Raw genomic sequence first — 17,014 nt, forward strand, 5'->3', positions numbered from 1 at the left:
TCCTACAGGATATCACCCTCGAACCTCCAGCAGGTACCGACCCCTCTCAAGAGGATGGGAGTCGGGTCCATGTGAAATAATCAAGTTTTGTGTTTTCAGCTCTTGGCCAACAGAGCACAACTAAGGAGAGAGCGAAGGACCTCTCTCTCTCTTTCTCTCTCTGGCTTGTTTACAGGTCTCTCTCTCTCTCTCTTTCTCTCTCTCTCTAGAGCAACGAGTTGTCATCACTTTCTCTCTCTCTCCAACACCAGGTCAGATCTGGGCGCTTTACTACCTCTACACCAGCACTCGGCCCCAACACTCCCGCACAGTCTTCTTCGTCCTGCTTAGCACGCTCATCTGGACGGACCTGGTGGGGAAGATCATCACCACGACCCCAGCGCTGGTCGCCTACGCCCACGGCACCTGGGTGGGCGGGGTGAGTAGTCTGGGTGGGCGGGGTGTGTGTAGTCTGGGTGGGCAGGGTGTGAGTAGTCTGGGTGGGCAGGGGGTGCGTAGTCTGGGTGGGCAGGGGGCGTGTTGTTTGGGTGGGCGGGGGGTGTGTTGTCTGGGTGGGCAGGGGGTGCGTGTAGTCTGGGTGGGCGGGGTGTGTAGGCTGTGTGGGCTTCACAGACACGTGAATCGCTAACATATGAACCAAACTCTCTTAGTCAAGTTGCGAATAAAAGCAGCGTGGAACACGCCCAAGTCACTGGGCCAGTACACAAAACAAATCTGTCTTAATTGAAAAACTTCATTTACCTCAGTCAACCAACTTAATGAAGAAAACGAGACTCACTCTGACGGGAGGGGGGAAACTAAACTAAATTTCACCAATGGGAGAAAACAGGAACAGGTCCTTAGCCTCGAGAGAGAGAGAGAGAGAGAGAGAGAGAGAGAGAGAGAGAGAGAGAGAGAGAGAGAGAGGGGGGGGAGGAAGGTGGGTTGGGGAAGGGATCAGGGACATGTCCGGTGGGGATAAGAAAGCGCTATTCACGCCGCTGAGTAGCCTCCCCGGCCTAGATGTGTGGTTCTCCCTTAATAACTTCTCAGCTGATTCAGACCTACTTCCTTTTGATTCTATTCTTATGGGCGACGGACGTGGAAGGCAAATGGTTCGTCCTGGGAGTAACATAAGGATATGGGAGGTTGAGAAAGTAGACTAGATAGGACAGATAGATAGATAGATATGTAGACAGATACATAAGAATGTAGATACATAATCATGAGAGAGAGAGAGAGAGAGAGAGAGAGAGAGAGAGAGAGAGAGAGAGAGAGAGAGAGAGAGAGAGAGAGAGAGAGAGAGAGAGAGAATAACAACATAAGATGGTAATACACAGACAATAAGCGTAGATGAGGAATACGGTAGTGTGAGGCATGAGGGAACTGTGGGTAAGTACCACTGTGTGTCACAATCCTCCACTCTTGTGCCACTGCGTACCATAATCCTCCTCTTTAGTACCACTATGTACCCAAAAATCTTTCCCCTCCCCTGATTAGCACCACTGGGTAGAATAAATAAGAATTCTCTTCACTTCCCTCCATATGATTATAACATACCATACCACATCCTCAATCTCTCCTCTATCCCTGTAACCACAATGCACCACTGTACCATCTGCCTTTCTCCCCCCCAAAAACACCGGACAGGTTCCAATGTGCAACTTACACGGGTTCTCCATGATGCTAATTAGCCTCGTAACCCACCTGCTGGTGTCGACCATGGCAGTCGAGAGGTTCATTGGCATCAGACACGGCTACTTCTACAACAAGAACATCACCACGTCCAGGACAAAGTAAGTACGTAGGTAGGCCAGAGCGTACGTGGTACTGTGTGTCCGTGAACTTGCTGCTCCTTGTACGTGGGGGGGGGGGGGGTGAAGGGGGGGCGTCAGCGTCCACGGACAGATGGCTCCTCCCTCCGCCCCCCCAAGTCCCTCCTGGTGGTGGTGCTACCATCTCTCTCTCTCTCTCTCTCTCTCTCTCTCTCTCTCTCTCTCTCTCTCTCTCTCCCTCAGTAACTACACGCAAGGCTCTACGAAAAACCGACAAACGAACCAAATAACGTCATATTCACATGAATCACAAATAGAATGCATAAAAAAACATATGGAAAAATGTCAATCCCTTCGTTATAGAATTGGAATAAAGTAAATGACTTAGTTCGCCTGAAACGCTTAGAAAAAATGTTAAGAGACTTCACTGAGGAAATATTGAGCGTCATATTGTCTATATATTAATTATAGCAATGTTTGAATCGGGACAAAAGCTATTATTAATTACCTACCAGAAATTGAGAGCATATTCATTTTATAATTAGCAATTATAAGGAAATTACCTATCAATACGTGTCGATAACTAAAAATACAACAAATTAATTGATATACTTTTGAATAATATATTATAAGCAATCGCCCCCTGGCATCGCGTGTTGTTGTTCCCCTGCCAGACGCAAGAGGAATGACAACTCGGCAATAAAACTCTTCCATTATTCTTAACATGTGTTGTGCCAACCTCCTCAACGACTGTGCCTCGCCAAAATACGAAACAGTTTCTTCCAATTAACAGTTTATTTCCTGGAAAAATGATGCGCCGAAATTTGTTGTTTAGAAAAGAAAAATATAGTGGCTTGAAGACGGTGAAGTGATGGTAAAATTTAACGTCTTTCATGTAAATAAAAAAATGTATTGTGCCATCTATATATATATATATATATATATATATATATATATATATATATATATATATATATACATATTAAATCGTTGACAAAGCCACTGGCCTTGAAACCAGTTCCCGTAACAATACATCAAACATACAATGATACAACGATGAATTTTCCGTATTATACCGTAGTGTGCATCTGTGTTTCGGACGCTGTAATCTCTAATGTTCTTTCACTCCACCTCTTCCACCCCTACTGCTGTTCCTCCACCTACTACTGACACATAGATAACCTCTGAAACAGCTTTTAAAACGTTTATGCAATTTTTTTTTTCTTAATTTGAATATCAATTTTCTGTTAGATAATCTTTAAGCTTTTGTGGCGGAGTAATTCCATGTGTTTCGTGTCGTTCCATTACTCTTAGTTCTACCTGCTGAACGATAACAGTGCATCATATGATGCTGTTCATGTCGCTGTTATGGTTCACTCCGCTACGGCTTCCCTGTGTCTTCTGCTGAAGGCTGTTTAACGGCGCTGTGCCAAATGCTGTTCTCGTTCTTCTAGCTGTTCATCCTGCGAAGATCTGTTCTCCTGCTTGTAGAGTTCTTGGAAGCACGCTTACACCCGGCTGTTCTTCATGGTGTTCTGGGCTGTTCATGCCCTTAACCACGCCTCTGTTCTACTCTGTGCAGAACAAAGTCACGCCAGGCTGTCCATTTACCCTTTTTCTATCGTACTCTCCACCTGCAGAATGCTGTTGCTGGGCATGTGGCTGTTCTCGGTGCTGTTCTGCGCCCTGCCGCTGTTCGGGGTGGGCCAGTACGCCCTGCAGTACCCTGGTTCCTGGTGCTACGTCAACATCCACGTCGGGAGCGCCACGCCCTTGCGACACCGGGTCTTCACCAACGTCTTCGGCTCCTTCACTTTAGCCAGTCTCCTGGTGATGGTCGCTTGCAACCTAGTCGTCATCAGTAAGTCTCCCTATAAGCTCCCCCCTTTCTTCTTCTCCTCCCCTCCCCAGAGAAGTCCTCCCCAGCTTCCACTTATTCAGGGGAGGGTCGAATCCCTCTTCATCCGTCTGTCTGGTGATCCTCTTCCCCCTTCCTCCTCCTCTGCTACAGCTTCGTGTTATCATTTATGTCATTTTAATATATATTGTCCCTTTGATTGGCCCTGGAGCATGTTTGTCCCAACTATGGCGTCCTAATGAGAATAGTTCCCTGTCTTTTGTGTCGTCCTTACGTCGCTTTGTCGCCTTATTCATTTCTCCCTAAGTTGGACTCCCAAGTTCTCTAGTTACGACGCCCTTATCTGCACAATATGCCTCGTGTCTCCCTTATCCTCTGTCGCTGTATGTTGCTGTTATGAGGCATTTCATCATAACCCCACATACACACACACACACACACACACACACACACACACACACATGATTATTATACTTTAATAATTTCTTTATGCTTCTGTTATAGCTTTGTCTTCATATTTACTTTGCGTTATCTTTTCTGTTGCCTTCTGTAAGCACTGAGGTGGAGGGGCGGCCTAGTCTCCCATCTCCCATGGTGACCTCCAAATCTGTCTGATGATTAATGATGTCCTCTTGATGTGTTCACTAACGCCAGAGGCAGGTTAACTCATCCTTAGGGGTACTCTGAACTGACTTAGTGAATACAATCATCCTGACTCACGAGTAACAATGTAATCCCTTTAGTAGAAGGAGTTAAGTCCCTTGAGTGGGTCATCCCTAAGTCTTATAAGGAACTGTATGTAATCAAGTCTAAGGGAGTGTTATTAACCTCACTTGAGGAGTGTGCTTCTTCCCATTATTACTAAGAGGTTCTTCTGTGAGGCAACTGTTATAAGACTGAACTTTGGTAACCCAGATTTCTAACAGTCCCTCAAATCTTTACCATGCAGTCGTGTTGCTGGAGAAAACTCTCTCGCGAAGACGAGGTTTCTGCACAGGTAAGGACCAGGTGATGGGGGGAAAAGGGGAAAAAAGGGAAGGAAAGGAAGGGGTCGAGTGGTGAGCGGTTGGGTGGTTGGGTGGGTGGGTAGCAGGGTTGTTTACCCCTTCCTCTGTGATGTCATCTAGGACATGGTTGGCACCTACCTCCACATGACCACGTTTCCTCAGCGTCGTGGATGTAGAGAGAGAAAAAAAGGAACTGATAATTCCTTTCCATCATTGACTGCTGGCCTGAACATCCCTGAGGATGGTGAGGGAGTGCCACATCATTCTAAAACTATGGAAGAAAAAAAAACCCAGGACTGTGTGATGATGTTTCATTTTCTGTTGTGTCGTAAACTCACAGCAGCGATGGGTGTTGGTCATGTGGTGGTATGAGCTGTGTACTATCCTTGAAAATTAGATTTTGTATATATATAATATAGTTCACATCATCAACAACTGAACCAGCATAATAATATATCTTTGAATTCCTCCATCAAAACCCTACTTTTTCTTAGGTATCATACATATATATACCTTAAGGACTTCATCCATACATTGATCTCACATCAAATTCTTTTTGTACATAAAAAAAGAGCAAAAAGAATATGTATTACACATGTATTACATATTCCATATGTGTTCGAAACTTACAGTGAACATAGGAATAAATACAGTTATGTATTACTATATCTCAACATCTGTTTTGATAGTAGCATTTCGGTATGTTCTGCCGCCTCTTATCTAACTCGTGCAGTTATCAGTCTTTCATATCCTTATCTCACATAATGCTATTCTCGGGATACTCAACTATCCACGCCTTTCTCGTCGCTTTTCAGCGTCTTATGTTTTAAGTTTTCCCCCCTGCTTTTCCGATGCGTTTTTAGTGTTGGCTTATTGGTGCTTTTGAAATGTTTTTTTTTTTTTTTTTTTTGAGCTGTGTTTGAGACGAAAAGTTCATGAGAGCCTCTCAAAACTTTTTGTTGTTACTTTTTATTATCTGAGAAATTCTAATTCCTTTGTCCAATGCAAGCAAGACTGTTTCAGTGGACACTTCGCTTAAGAGAACGACTTTTCTCTTGTGCTCGATCTGCAAGAAGATTTGCCAGCAATAAACAGTGTCACATCTAGTTCATTGAGCACCCATACAAATCCTCCTCTGACCATATAATAATACCGCACAAACACTCGTCTTTCGCCCCTGAGAGCCCGGAACAGAACCTGCTCAGATCCTTTATCATTTTTCAGTTTGATGTTCTTTCCTTTGACTTGAATAATAGTCTTTCAGATCCTATTGTGTCTCCCAACTTTTTATGATCTGATGTCTGACGTCGCCATGAACGATGTCCAAATGTTTCATGTCTCATGAGTTGCCTTTTATCATCATATTGAAGCTTTCCAGCTTGTGTATATATTACTAATATGTGATCTCTGGTGACGTGTGGATGTACACATACGACACACTACATGTGGGGTAATGCTGCACTACATATTATGCTGTGTGGTAATGCTGCACAACATATTATGCTGTGGTAATGCTGCACTACATATTATGCTGTGGGCTAATGCTACACTAAATATCATGCTGTGTGGTAATGCTGCACTACATATCGCTGTGTGGTAATGCTGCACTACATATTACGCTGTGTGGTAATGCTGCACTACATATTATGCTGTGTGGTGAGGCCACACTACATATCATGCTGTGTTGGTGAGACGCCCCCCACATACAGTGGGCTGCGACGAGCTGTGGATGACCGTGCTGTTCCCACAGCCACGCTGCTGTGCCTGAGGCTGTGTCGGGAGCGATGTTGCAGCACGAACCAGCTGTGCGCGCCTCACCGAGCCTCCAGGCAGCGGGAGTTGGAGATGCAGATGGTAGTCGTCCTCCTCGTCATCACGATCGTCTTCGTCCTCTCCTGGTCACCCATCGACGTGAGTATTCGTCCATATCGCGTCCTCCTGGTCGTGTCCATCGACGTGAGTATTTGTCCATATCCTGTCCTCTCCTGGAGGTGTCCATCGACGTCAGTAGCAGCCAGTCGTCCTCGTGATCTGGTCGACCACACACGTGAGCAGCAAACAGTCGACCTCCTGATCTAGTCGACCACACACACACACAGTAAGTAGTCAGAACAGGTCGATTTATTCCTTTGAGGTCACTCACAGGTATAACCTGGTCGTTGTTAAGCCATGTATCGGGTGCCCATCGTCATTGACTCGTATAAACAGCTCTTGTTGTCCTGTCTCGGACCAACACAGTTCCCCCACTGTCAAAGGGTAAGTAACCGTCTCCTGCAAGACAACACAGTCCCTCTTTCCACCCCTGGAGGATACACAGTGTTCGGATCTGTTGTACAGTGGCAGTGACATAAGTTGGTATAGTGTCTTCCGGCTCTCACTTCTCACACTTAAAAAAAAAGGTTCTAGAAGGTTTTGTCTTCTTAATCTATTATATTCTCCATGTCCTCTTCATAGATATCTTCTGTTATATACACATTTCCCTTCCTGTCTTCGCCATATATCTCTATACGTATTTTCTTCCTATCTTCCTCACATGTGCCGTCTGTCTTCCTCACATGTGCCGTCTGTCTTCCTCACATGTGCCGTCTTTCTTCCTCACATGTGCCGTCTGTCTTCCTCACATGTGCCGTCTGTCTTCCTCACATGTGCCGTCTGTCTTCCTCACATGTGCCGTCTGTCTTCCTCACATGTGCCGTCTGTCTTCCTCACATGTGCCGTCTGCCTTCCTCACATGTGCCGTCTGTCTTCCTCACATGTGCCGTCTGCCTTCCTCACATGTGCCGTCTGTCTTCCTCACACGTGCCGTCTGTCTTCCTCACACGCGTCTCACTGTCTTCCCCAGATGCGGCTCTTCCTCAATCAGATCTGGCCACACCAGACCCGGGATGACCACATTGTGGACCTGATCGCTGTGCGCCTAACCTCCATCAACCAGATTGTCGACCCCTGGGCCTACATCATCTGCAGGAAGGTAATGACCCCTTAAACCACCTCATGTCCTGAATGTGAGTCATATAAGAGAGAGAGAGAGAGAGAGAGAGAGAGAGAGAGAGAGAGAGAGAGAGAGAGAGAGAGAGAGAGAGAGAGAGAGGAGAGAGAGAGTCTGGGAAAAAATCCAGTAGAGAAAATATATGGTGAGTTCGTCGTTTAAAGACGAATTGTTCATTAGATACCACGAGTGTCAAACTCTTATTGACTATCCAGACATCACTATTCCTAAAGACGAACCCAAGAATTTAGATCATTGCCTTAAAAACACCGAGTAATGAACTGACAAATGACCTAAGCAGTCAGGGTGTCGACGAGGTCTCGAAGATGATCATTTAAACCCTTGGATAAGAAGTGCCCTTGGGACAGAGGCTCGGGTGGTAGGGCATCTCTCTCTCTCTCTCTCTCTCTCTCTCTCTCTCTCTCTCTCTCTCTCTCTCTCTCTCAGGCGGCTGCTGACGACGATGTAAAGTTAGCTTCTTCAGGAATCTCCCTCAATCCGCAGGTGTTCATGATGCGCGCGTGGCGGTGGATGCGACTCTCTCTCATGGGGTCGAGGCTAGATCGACTTGGAGGACGAGAGACTTCCAGCAGGCCCTTGGGATCGCAGAAGAAGGCGGCGCCCACGCCAGCCAGGTCCTCCGAAAGATACCGGTACAGGACGCCCTTCAGAGGTAAGGGAAGGCAAACGCTGGCTGCTCGTGTTAAAGACAATCCTACTAGAGTAAACGTCAATTCAAATGTAATACAACGAAGGTGACTTTTGGAACCTAATGAACGTATTCTAACCCGGACGTGAACGACTGAGTTTAAAGCTAAGTTAAGGACGTTTAATATAAATGCCTAACGTTGTTTTAAACTGTATCACGATTCATTTGAAATGGAAGGCAGAAAATCTTATCTTTATGAAGACAGCAGTGTTGCTATTGTTACAAAAAGGATAGGGAAGACTTAACTCCCATACGTTCAAGGTTCCCTACCCTGTTGTGGTAATACACACACACACACACACACACACACACACACACACACACACAAGACAGACTGGTAGAAGGCCAGACAAAGCAGTAATTCCTCATCTAACACAACAAACGTCTCGGGTATGGTCGCCAGGTTCAGGAGGAGGAGCCGAGCTGGATATGGCCCTGTCGGTGGTGGCTATGGAAGAGGAGGTGGACGCCCATCACCATCTCCACCACAATCACCACCACCACCACCACCATCACCACAGCTCCCTCTCACCGCCAGCCCCACCATCTCCAACTCCTCTCTCCAAGGAGAGTCTGACCAGGGAGCTACAACCTAAGGACGTGGTGGAGATCTTCAAGGACTCCGGGACGGGGTCAAACATCACGCCATCCACCTTCTGCAGCGACTCCGGCGAGGGCATCTGCAACCACACCTGCCTGGGTAAGCGTGGAGTAGATCTGGAGGGACGTGGAGGCAGAAGGGACGCAGATCTGGAGGGAAGGTAGGGTAGGGTAGGAGTGAAGCAGATGTGGAGGGAGGGAGGGAGGGTATGCAGATGTGGAAGGAGGGAGGGTAAACAGACGTGGAGGGAGGGGAGGGTAAGCAGATGTGGAGGGAGCGAGGGCAAGTAGATGTGGAAGGAGGGGAGGGTAAGTAGACGTGGAGGGAGGGGAGGGTAAGCAGATGTGAAGGAAGGGAGGGTAAACAAATGTGGAGGGAGGGAGGGTAAACAGACCACACTTCCCGCGCTTTTAAATGTCTTGAAAAAACGACTCATTGTTTTGATATACATTCCCGGGTCGTGTATTGGAATACCTTTTCTCCTTAGATAACAATTTCACTACCAAGACAGGAAACTTGTACAAAGTGGAGAGGCAAAGGAACGAATGTGTGTGTGTGTATAGAATTACCAAATACATCTGTATTCCTGTCGTCTGTTATAAAGAAAAAACCTTCTCGTGTTTAGTTAGGGAAAAATAATCCTGAATATTTAGTAAGTGTAAACACAACTATGAATAAGCTGAAATGTTATATACAACAATGTTATATACAACAATGGAAGACTATTCGGAAAATCTAACAACTCTGGAGCTCACATTTCAAAGCAAAAACACCAGAGTTAATACTTTAGAGAAATCACTGGATTCTATTCGCATTTTGTGTCAGCTCTTCCTATTATTTTTGTCCCGTTCTCTGTGAATGCTCGTTGACGAGAGGAATAGTCACAGCAGCCATATACCATTTCCACTCTGTTGTTATACATTTTTCCAATACATTCATGTCTTTTGTACACCATCTATACCTGTTCATGTTCCCAAGTGACAGTGTAAATTAGTGTAAAATTATCAAGCACACTTCTGAATCATTCCCTTAAGAACAGAAGATATGTAGATTTTTGTCTACCAGATAAAATATTCTCCACAGGAATACATATGTATATACTGAACTCTGAAGACCTTTTTTTTTTTCTAATAGATTTCTTTAGAATCCTCTTAGTCACTCAGTGTCTTCTCCTGGCGAACGAAAATTTCAGGAAATCCCAAATGTCATTCATTCTACATTATTAAATCTATTCAGGACAAACGCTGCTGAGAGTCCTTCATTATATATATATCGTCTGCACATTCAAAAAAAAGGCCAATGGTGGTTGAGACATGAGAAATATATCGTAAGGTACACGAAAACTTTTCTTTTTTTTGGGCGTTCTTTCTACTGAGCGAGTGATGGAAAATCCCTCATCAAACTGATGGTCTCCAGCACGCCATGCCTTTTCTTCAGTGACCAGAGAGGATTGCCTGGGTTGGCGACGGCTGCGGAGTGAGCTAGTACTTCAGTGGCTGTCGAGTTTCATTCAAAGTGTCAGTGGGCTGCTGGCGACTCGCAGCCCACAGACGTACAACCTCTCCTTCTCACACGTAACACTTGGCAACACTTAACTCACAAGATTCGTTCATGGCTACTCTAGCCTTATCCTGCGGTAAGCACTACGCGCTAGACCTGCCATATGGCAAAACATCTTCGTAAATAACTCAAAAGTACTCTTATGTAGGGCGATCTCTCTCTCCTCTCTCTCTCTCTCTCTCTCTCTCTCTCTCTCTCTCTCTATATATATATATATATATATATATATATATATATATATATATTTCTAAACCACAGGGAAATGAAACACGATAAGTTCCCAAGTGCACTTTCGTGTAATAATCACATCATCAGGGGAGAGACAAGAAAGAAACATAACAGTCAGTTGATATACAACGAAGAGATGTACCTAGGACGCCATTACACACATACAAAAGCAGAAAATTCGCCTCTAGGAATTACAAGGAAGGTTTCTGATGAGACAAACACACAAGACAAAAGCTGTAATCATCACTGTTCGTGTAGTCATGTTGCTGACACGAACAGATCAATAGAACGCACCACCACGACAGCAGTATATAGCGTCATGCAAATATGAAAGGGTCACTCAGCCCTCCTGGGTAGACGGGTGGTTGGTTCATTTGCATACCCACTTATTTACTAACTGCACACACACACACACACACACACACACACACACACACACATTGCCTCTTATTTTTCACATCCTGGTGACTTATAAAACAAGTTCTTGAATGTGGGTACCTTAGCTTTCCTAATTAACTCTCTAATGACACCTCATGCCTTCATTATCGCTCGTCCAGACTCGTTACGAGACCACTTAACCCTCCGTAAGTCTGTGGTGCTTCGGGTTTACATACACAACTGGTATATGTTTATGTGACGTATAGGTTTATATGACAGGTATTTGTGTGATGTGTATACTTAATGGTTATACACAGTCAACATGCAGTAGACGTAGATTTGGATGGGTACTTGGATATACATGTGTGTATATATGGGTTTGAAAAGTAATTCTTATCGAAAGTAATTCAATTACATATACCAAGACGTCACAGAAATTACATCATCAAGACTTGTTAATCACAAACGAATTGGCACATTATACGAAATGCCAATTACATAATCTTATTGTGTGACGCAATCTGTGACGGAATATTATTTCGTTGTGACGCTATTCCACGAAGCTTCGTCCATATCGCATATAAGGACTATATTGCCGTCAAGTACTGGTCTAGCTGCTTATAATGCCGGTATTCATACACGTTAAACTAGACTGGTAAGACTTAATGACACGTACAAGTAATTTTCGAGACGTAACTGGCCCACTGTTCGCAGGTGCGTCTGGTTAATGAGGGTATTTCTAACAATCCTGGGAGAAATCCTGAAGAAAAAAATGTATTACATCATCTATTACTGTTCTATGTTAGTGGAGAACAAGGCAATAGAAACGTTAGAAATACATAACAGTTGAATATTAATTTCAAAAGATGAATACATAATTTCTCTGACTATATGTCTATACAAGTTCCTCAGTGCAGTGGCAGTATAACCCTTTGATTATACCAGGAGATACAACAGGGGATCACGACATTCAAATTACTGTTTTGATAACAGGTCTATATACAGATGGAGCGGTGTGAACGAGTGTGTTGAAACGGCCCAACAAAGTTAAATTACCGAGCTTGATAATGTGTGTTAAAGAGCTCATGTGGCGATTGTAATCATCATTTTGTTTTAATATCTTTGTCAAGTCCTTGTGAACACCTGAACAGTCAAAGGTTGGCATTTAAACCAGCTTAATGTTGTGGAATGAACACGACCCAATGGGAGCGTAAATTGGTCTTCCTGTAAATGTCTGTAAATCGTAATTTACATATTTTACATATTCAGTGTCCTTGACACTTTTTGTATATATATTCTATATAAATATATATATTTTTTTTTTCAGTTTCTGTTAATACTTTAATGTTCTGAATAGAGGACAAAGATTGCTTGAATTGCTCCTGGGTTGTACCGTCGTGCTTCAGGGTCGTACCGTCGTGTTCAAGGGTCGTACCGTCGTGTTCAAGGGTCGTACCGTCGTGCTTCAGGGTCGTACCGTCGTGTTCAAGGGTCGTACCGTCGTGGTTCAGGGTCGTACCGTCGTGTTCAAGAGTCGTACCGTCGTGTTCAAGGGTCGTACCGTCGTGCTCCAGGGTCGTACCGTCGTGTTCGAGGATCGTACAACGCTTCGTGTCCAGCACACACACACACACACACACACACACACACACACACACGTAATGACCCTGCTGGAGAAGCATGCTGCCAACGATGTTAGCTGCCTACTGTAATAACCTTATCCCTGAGGGCAGCGAAGAATGATTTTATTTTGGAGTCATTTACGAGGGTCAGCTGTAACGATGTTTGCCTTAACAACCCATCAGCATGGGAGCGACACACACACACTCTCATGGCAGAAAATCACTCCTTTTACGTACACACACACACACACACACACACACACACACACACACAAACACAAACGAATCCCGCGGGAGTGAGAGGGGGGTTCGAACCCTTCACACACTAACCACAGGTCTTCTCCCCACCCTGGCAGCAGCAGGAGGAGGGGCGGCGACACAAGGGCTGCTGGGAACCGAACCCCTGCAGCAGGAAGCCGTGCCCATCCCAGTCTTCACCTGTGGCCAGTACCGCGTAGTGCCGCCCGCGGAACTCCGTCTCCCCCGACGCCTGAAGCGGATCACGTCCTCAGCCTCGGCAAGGGCTGCGCCCTCTGCCCGACCCCCAAGACACGCCCACAACCCTGACGGTAGGTCCTTCAAACCCCTCAGAGCTAAAATGGCTTTTAACAAACGCCATTTCCATCCACACCTTCTGAAGATATTGACCTGTGTTCTATTTCCCTAGTGATGATTACGTAGGGCTGGGTAGGTGTGAGGATAATATAATCATGTTGGATGGTAACTGTGCGTGTCCCTCAGACACGGGTCGTGACAGCTGGTTGCCCCTGGTCGTGAAGGGTCGTCGGCATTCGTGGTGCTGTCCTCTCGACGAACTGGAGACCAAGCAGTACCGCACGCGGAGCACCCAGACCTTCAAACACCACGACCTAGACGACGACGACCATCACCACGGCGGCGACGACGACCCTGCTCCCCTCCTCCTCGAGGTGGCTGTGGGCAGAACGACTACTCCCACAACAGGGACGACTGTGGGGTTTCCTCCTGCCACCACCGCAACCACGACCGCTCAAAGCACCACCTGAGGGAGGACTATATGTCGTGCTCGAAGCACGACCACTGCCACCACCACGACCACAACGCTTCCTTCCCCCAACCACAACCACGGGTCGCGCTACTACCACGACCCCTCCTCCTCCTCCTTGCTCCTCAGCGGGAAACAAAGAGACATCCGCCCATGTCCTCAAGACGACCCACGCGACCATTTCTTGGACGACTGCCTGAACGACCAAGACGACTCGGTGTTCATCATCACGTCTGGACCCACCTGCTTGAAGAACGAGGTAGAATACCTCGGTCATAAGAGCAACGGTGACTTCAGCTTCATCAGCAACGCAAGCACATCGAGACACAGGGGTCTGGAGGAGCTGTGTTAAGGCGATCGTGAAAGTGAAGCAGCGAAACCTCGGAATGAACCTGGTTCAAGGCGACACAGACGTACTTGTGAACCACTGAATGCCTCGAATCACTCTGGTGACGATTGTGAATAAGTGTTAATCATTATAGATACGATAAAAATGAATAATTATTCAAACGGTTTCAAAAAATGAACGAGATATGAACACTTTTTTCGAAAGAAACTTCGAGATTTGAGACCTGGTAAACTCCATTCACTGCAGTGTCACAGACGCTTCGAACTAATAAGAGAAACATCTTGTGAGGAAATCCTTTATGGAGTCTGAACAAAAATGATAACCTTTAATGCATTCAAAACCTGTTTAATGACGCAGAACATCTTTTCTCAGGTCGATAACATTGAGCTTATACATCATCGCAAAACACTTATATAACCATCAACACTCAAGTGTTCTAGATTATACTGTGGCCAGGCATTATAAACATTTATGTCTTTTTACAATAGGTGTGGAAACCCCTCACGAATGAGGACAGAAAGGAAAGGAAACAGCTGATCAATGATTACGTGTTTACACACACACACACACACACACACACACACACACACACATACACGCAAATACACACATTTAAGCAAAAGGAAAATAAAGGTATATATTACCGATATAATGCTATGTGTGTCGTCGACTTAAACTTTGTAAAATCCACCTCTTCAGTCCACACTGTGTGTAGTGTGAGGAAAACACGACCCCCAGAACTTATGTTATAATTAACTTAGTATTTAAGAGTCACAAGTTTACCTGAGGCATAGCTATGTTACGTTTCTTAAAGGAATGTTAACCTGAAATTTCATGAATCATTTTAACAAAAGCATATCAAACTCATATCTCCTTATCTAACCTAGCGAAACCTATCTTAACCTATCCTTTTTTTAACCCAGTCACTCTTAACCTAGCATGTATTACAGTTCCTACCAGCCAGTCCTAAGGCAACCATACCTAATCATACCTAACCTAGCTAATCCCAATCTAATCATACCTAACCTAGCTAATCCCAATCTAATCATACCTAACCTAGCTAATCCCAATCTAATCATACCTAACCTAGCCAGTCCCAATCTAATCATACCTAACCTAGCCAGTCCCAATCTAATCATACCTAACCTAGCCAGTCCCAATCTAATCATACCTAACCTAGCTAATCCCAATCTAATCATACCTAACCTAGCTAATCCCAATCTAATCATACCTAACCTAGCTAATTCCAATCTAACTATACTGAACCTAGCAGATCTCACCTTACTCAACTCTGACCTGTGCTATAATCTAATCTATGGTGCTCATTACATAGCTATGTTAACATCATGGATTGACTCTTGGGTTTTTGATATTATAATCAATGTTCAGCGATCGGACAATCGTAGTGCCATGACCCCGAATCCAATTTGAGGTCATCTGTATGGGTAACACATGGATGCATATGGGTCACTAATTTATGTATTCAATTCTGCGTTGAGCGCGACGGTACGACCCTTAAGCATGACGGTACGACCCTTGAGCGCGACGGTACGACCTTTGAGCCAGATGGTACGACTCTTGGGCATGATGGCCTACGACCGCTGACCTGATCCTTGAGGGTCAGGTTAAAGGTCGCACTAACATATGTACCCAGGGAGTCGTACCGTCGTGCTTAAGGGTCGTACTACCGTCTTGCCCAAGGGTCGTACAGCTACGCTCAAGGGGTTGTACCTTCGTGCTCATGAGCACATCAATATGTATGTGGATGATGTACTATAACATTCATGTGGTTACCACAGTACAACATCTATAAGGTTCACTTCAAATTAACATCTGTAATGCTAATTCACTGAAAGACTTAGGTGTTTAAGTACTGACAGCAACAGGGTGGTTGACTAAAAGGTTAATTAGTGGCAACATCTGTTTGCTTAAGCCATGTCAATACACCTTTATGGTTAACTTAATCCATGGTAAGCACGTACATCTCTCTGGTTAACTTATAACACTTGTATGGTTAATTTAACCCATGTCAAAAACCCCTGTATGGTTAACCCATGACTGTACAGTTAAATTAACCCATGGCAAACACCCCTATATGGTTAACCCATGACTGTACAGTTACATTAACCCATGACAATACATGTGAATGGTTAATTTACAAATGAGAATAACATGTTGATGCTAATGTGGAATTCTTGTCATTCAACACGAAAACCCACAAATCATGATGTCATAAGCTCAGGGGAGAAACAAATGAATTACGACTTGGTGGGGAGATGGGGAGAGTACGGTAGATTTCAACCTTAACTCCCAAGGGGTGTGTGGATGTGTGTTTTAATCTCCCATCACCCCAGGACTGGGATATGTTGTCTGCTCACAGCACGAGATGAATCAATTCGTATATTTGTATGTTATATGTCTCTCTGTCGCCAAACATTGGTGTGCTGTTAATTGAGGTATATGATTTATCTCTAACTTTACACGAAATAATAAAGAAAGATTATAATACTGTCTCATTATTGGTGTATTTCCCAGCCTGATTGGCTAATTATGATACTGTAAACGATCTGTTATGAAATATTATATATATTTCCATTTTCTACTTTCTTTTCTAAATCCCAATAAAAGAAAATTTTATGTATGAATCATATAAATCATAATGCGTAACTTGTTTTTATGAATTCTTGCATATTATTTTTGGTAAATTTGTATAATTACGGCTTCTCTCTTTACCATAACGAAAAATATCTTTTCCTCATTTATCTTTATTCTTTAACTTCATCAAATTGCGATACGTGCATGACCCATTCTGAAATTTTTCACATTCAAAATCCAATGAAAAATCCAATAAAGGCGAGAATCCTCATCTACGTTCGTAGCTAATGACGTCACAGGTAAACAAATCTTTTTTTTTTTCCCAGTATTTCTCGATGTA

The 17,014-nt window shown here is 44.5% G+C and overlaps 2 protein-coding genes across 3 annotated transcripts in view; one reads left to right on the forward strand and one right to left on the reverse strand.

Annotated features, from left to right (window-relative positions):
* Nucleotides 1–14,674, forward strand: part of LOC139746440 (prostaglandin E2 receptor EP4 subtype-like) — a 47,831-nt gene extending 33,157 nt beyond the window's left edge. The window contains exons 3-11 of one of the 2 annotated variants that reach the window (XM_071657690.1): nt 252–418; nt 1,630–1,775; nt 3,395–3,615; nt 6,370–6,530; nt 7,462–7,590; nt 8,113–8,281; nt 8,721–9,017; nt 13,063–13,275; nt 13,448–14,674. In XM_071657690.1, the coding sequence (XP_071513791.1) occupies nt 252–418; nt 1,630–1,775; nt 3,395–3,615; nt 6,370–6,530; nt 7,462–7,590; nt 8,113–8,281; nt 8,721–9,017; nt 13,063–13,275; nt 13,448–13,731 (1,787 nt within the window). In that variant the 3' untranslated portion in view covers nt 13,732–14,674. The remainder of the gene's footprint in view (nt 1–251; nt 419–1,629; nt 1,776–3,394; nt 3,616–6,369; nt 6,531–7,461; nt 7,591–8,112; nt 8,282–8,720; nt 9,018–13,062; nt 13,276–13,447) is intronic. The other variant, XM_071657691.1, reaches the window with a different exon arrangement.
* Nucleotides 1–17,014, reverse strand: part of LOC139746658 (alpha-(1,3)-fucosyltransferase C-like) — a 249,044-nt gene that overhangs the window by 178,124 nt on the left and 53,906 nt on the right. The gene's annotated exons all lie outside the window — the stretch shown is intronic.

The sequence above is a fragment of the Panulirus ornatus genome, chromosome 65 (assembly GCF_036320965.1).
Source record: "Panulirus ornatus isolate Po-2019 chromosome 65, ASM3632096v1, whole genome shotgun sequence".
Taxonomy (NCBI): Eukaryota; Metazoa; Arthropoda; class Malacostraca; order Decapoda; family Palinuridae; genus Panulirus; species Panulirus ornatus.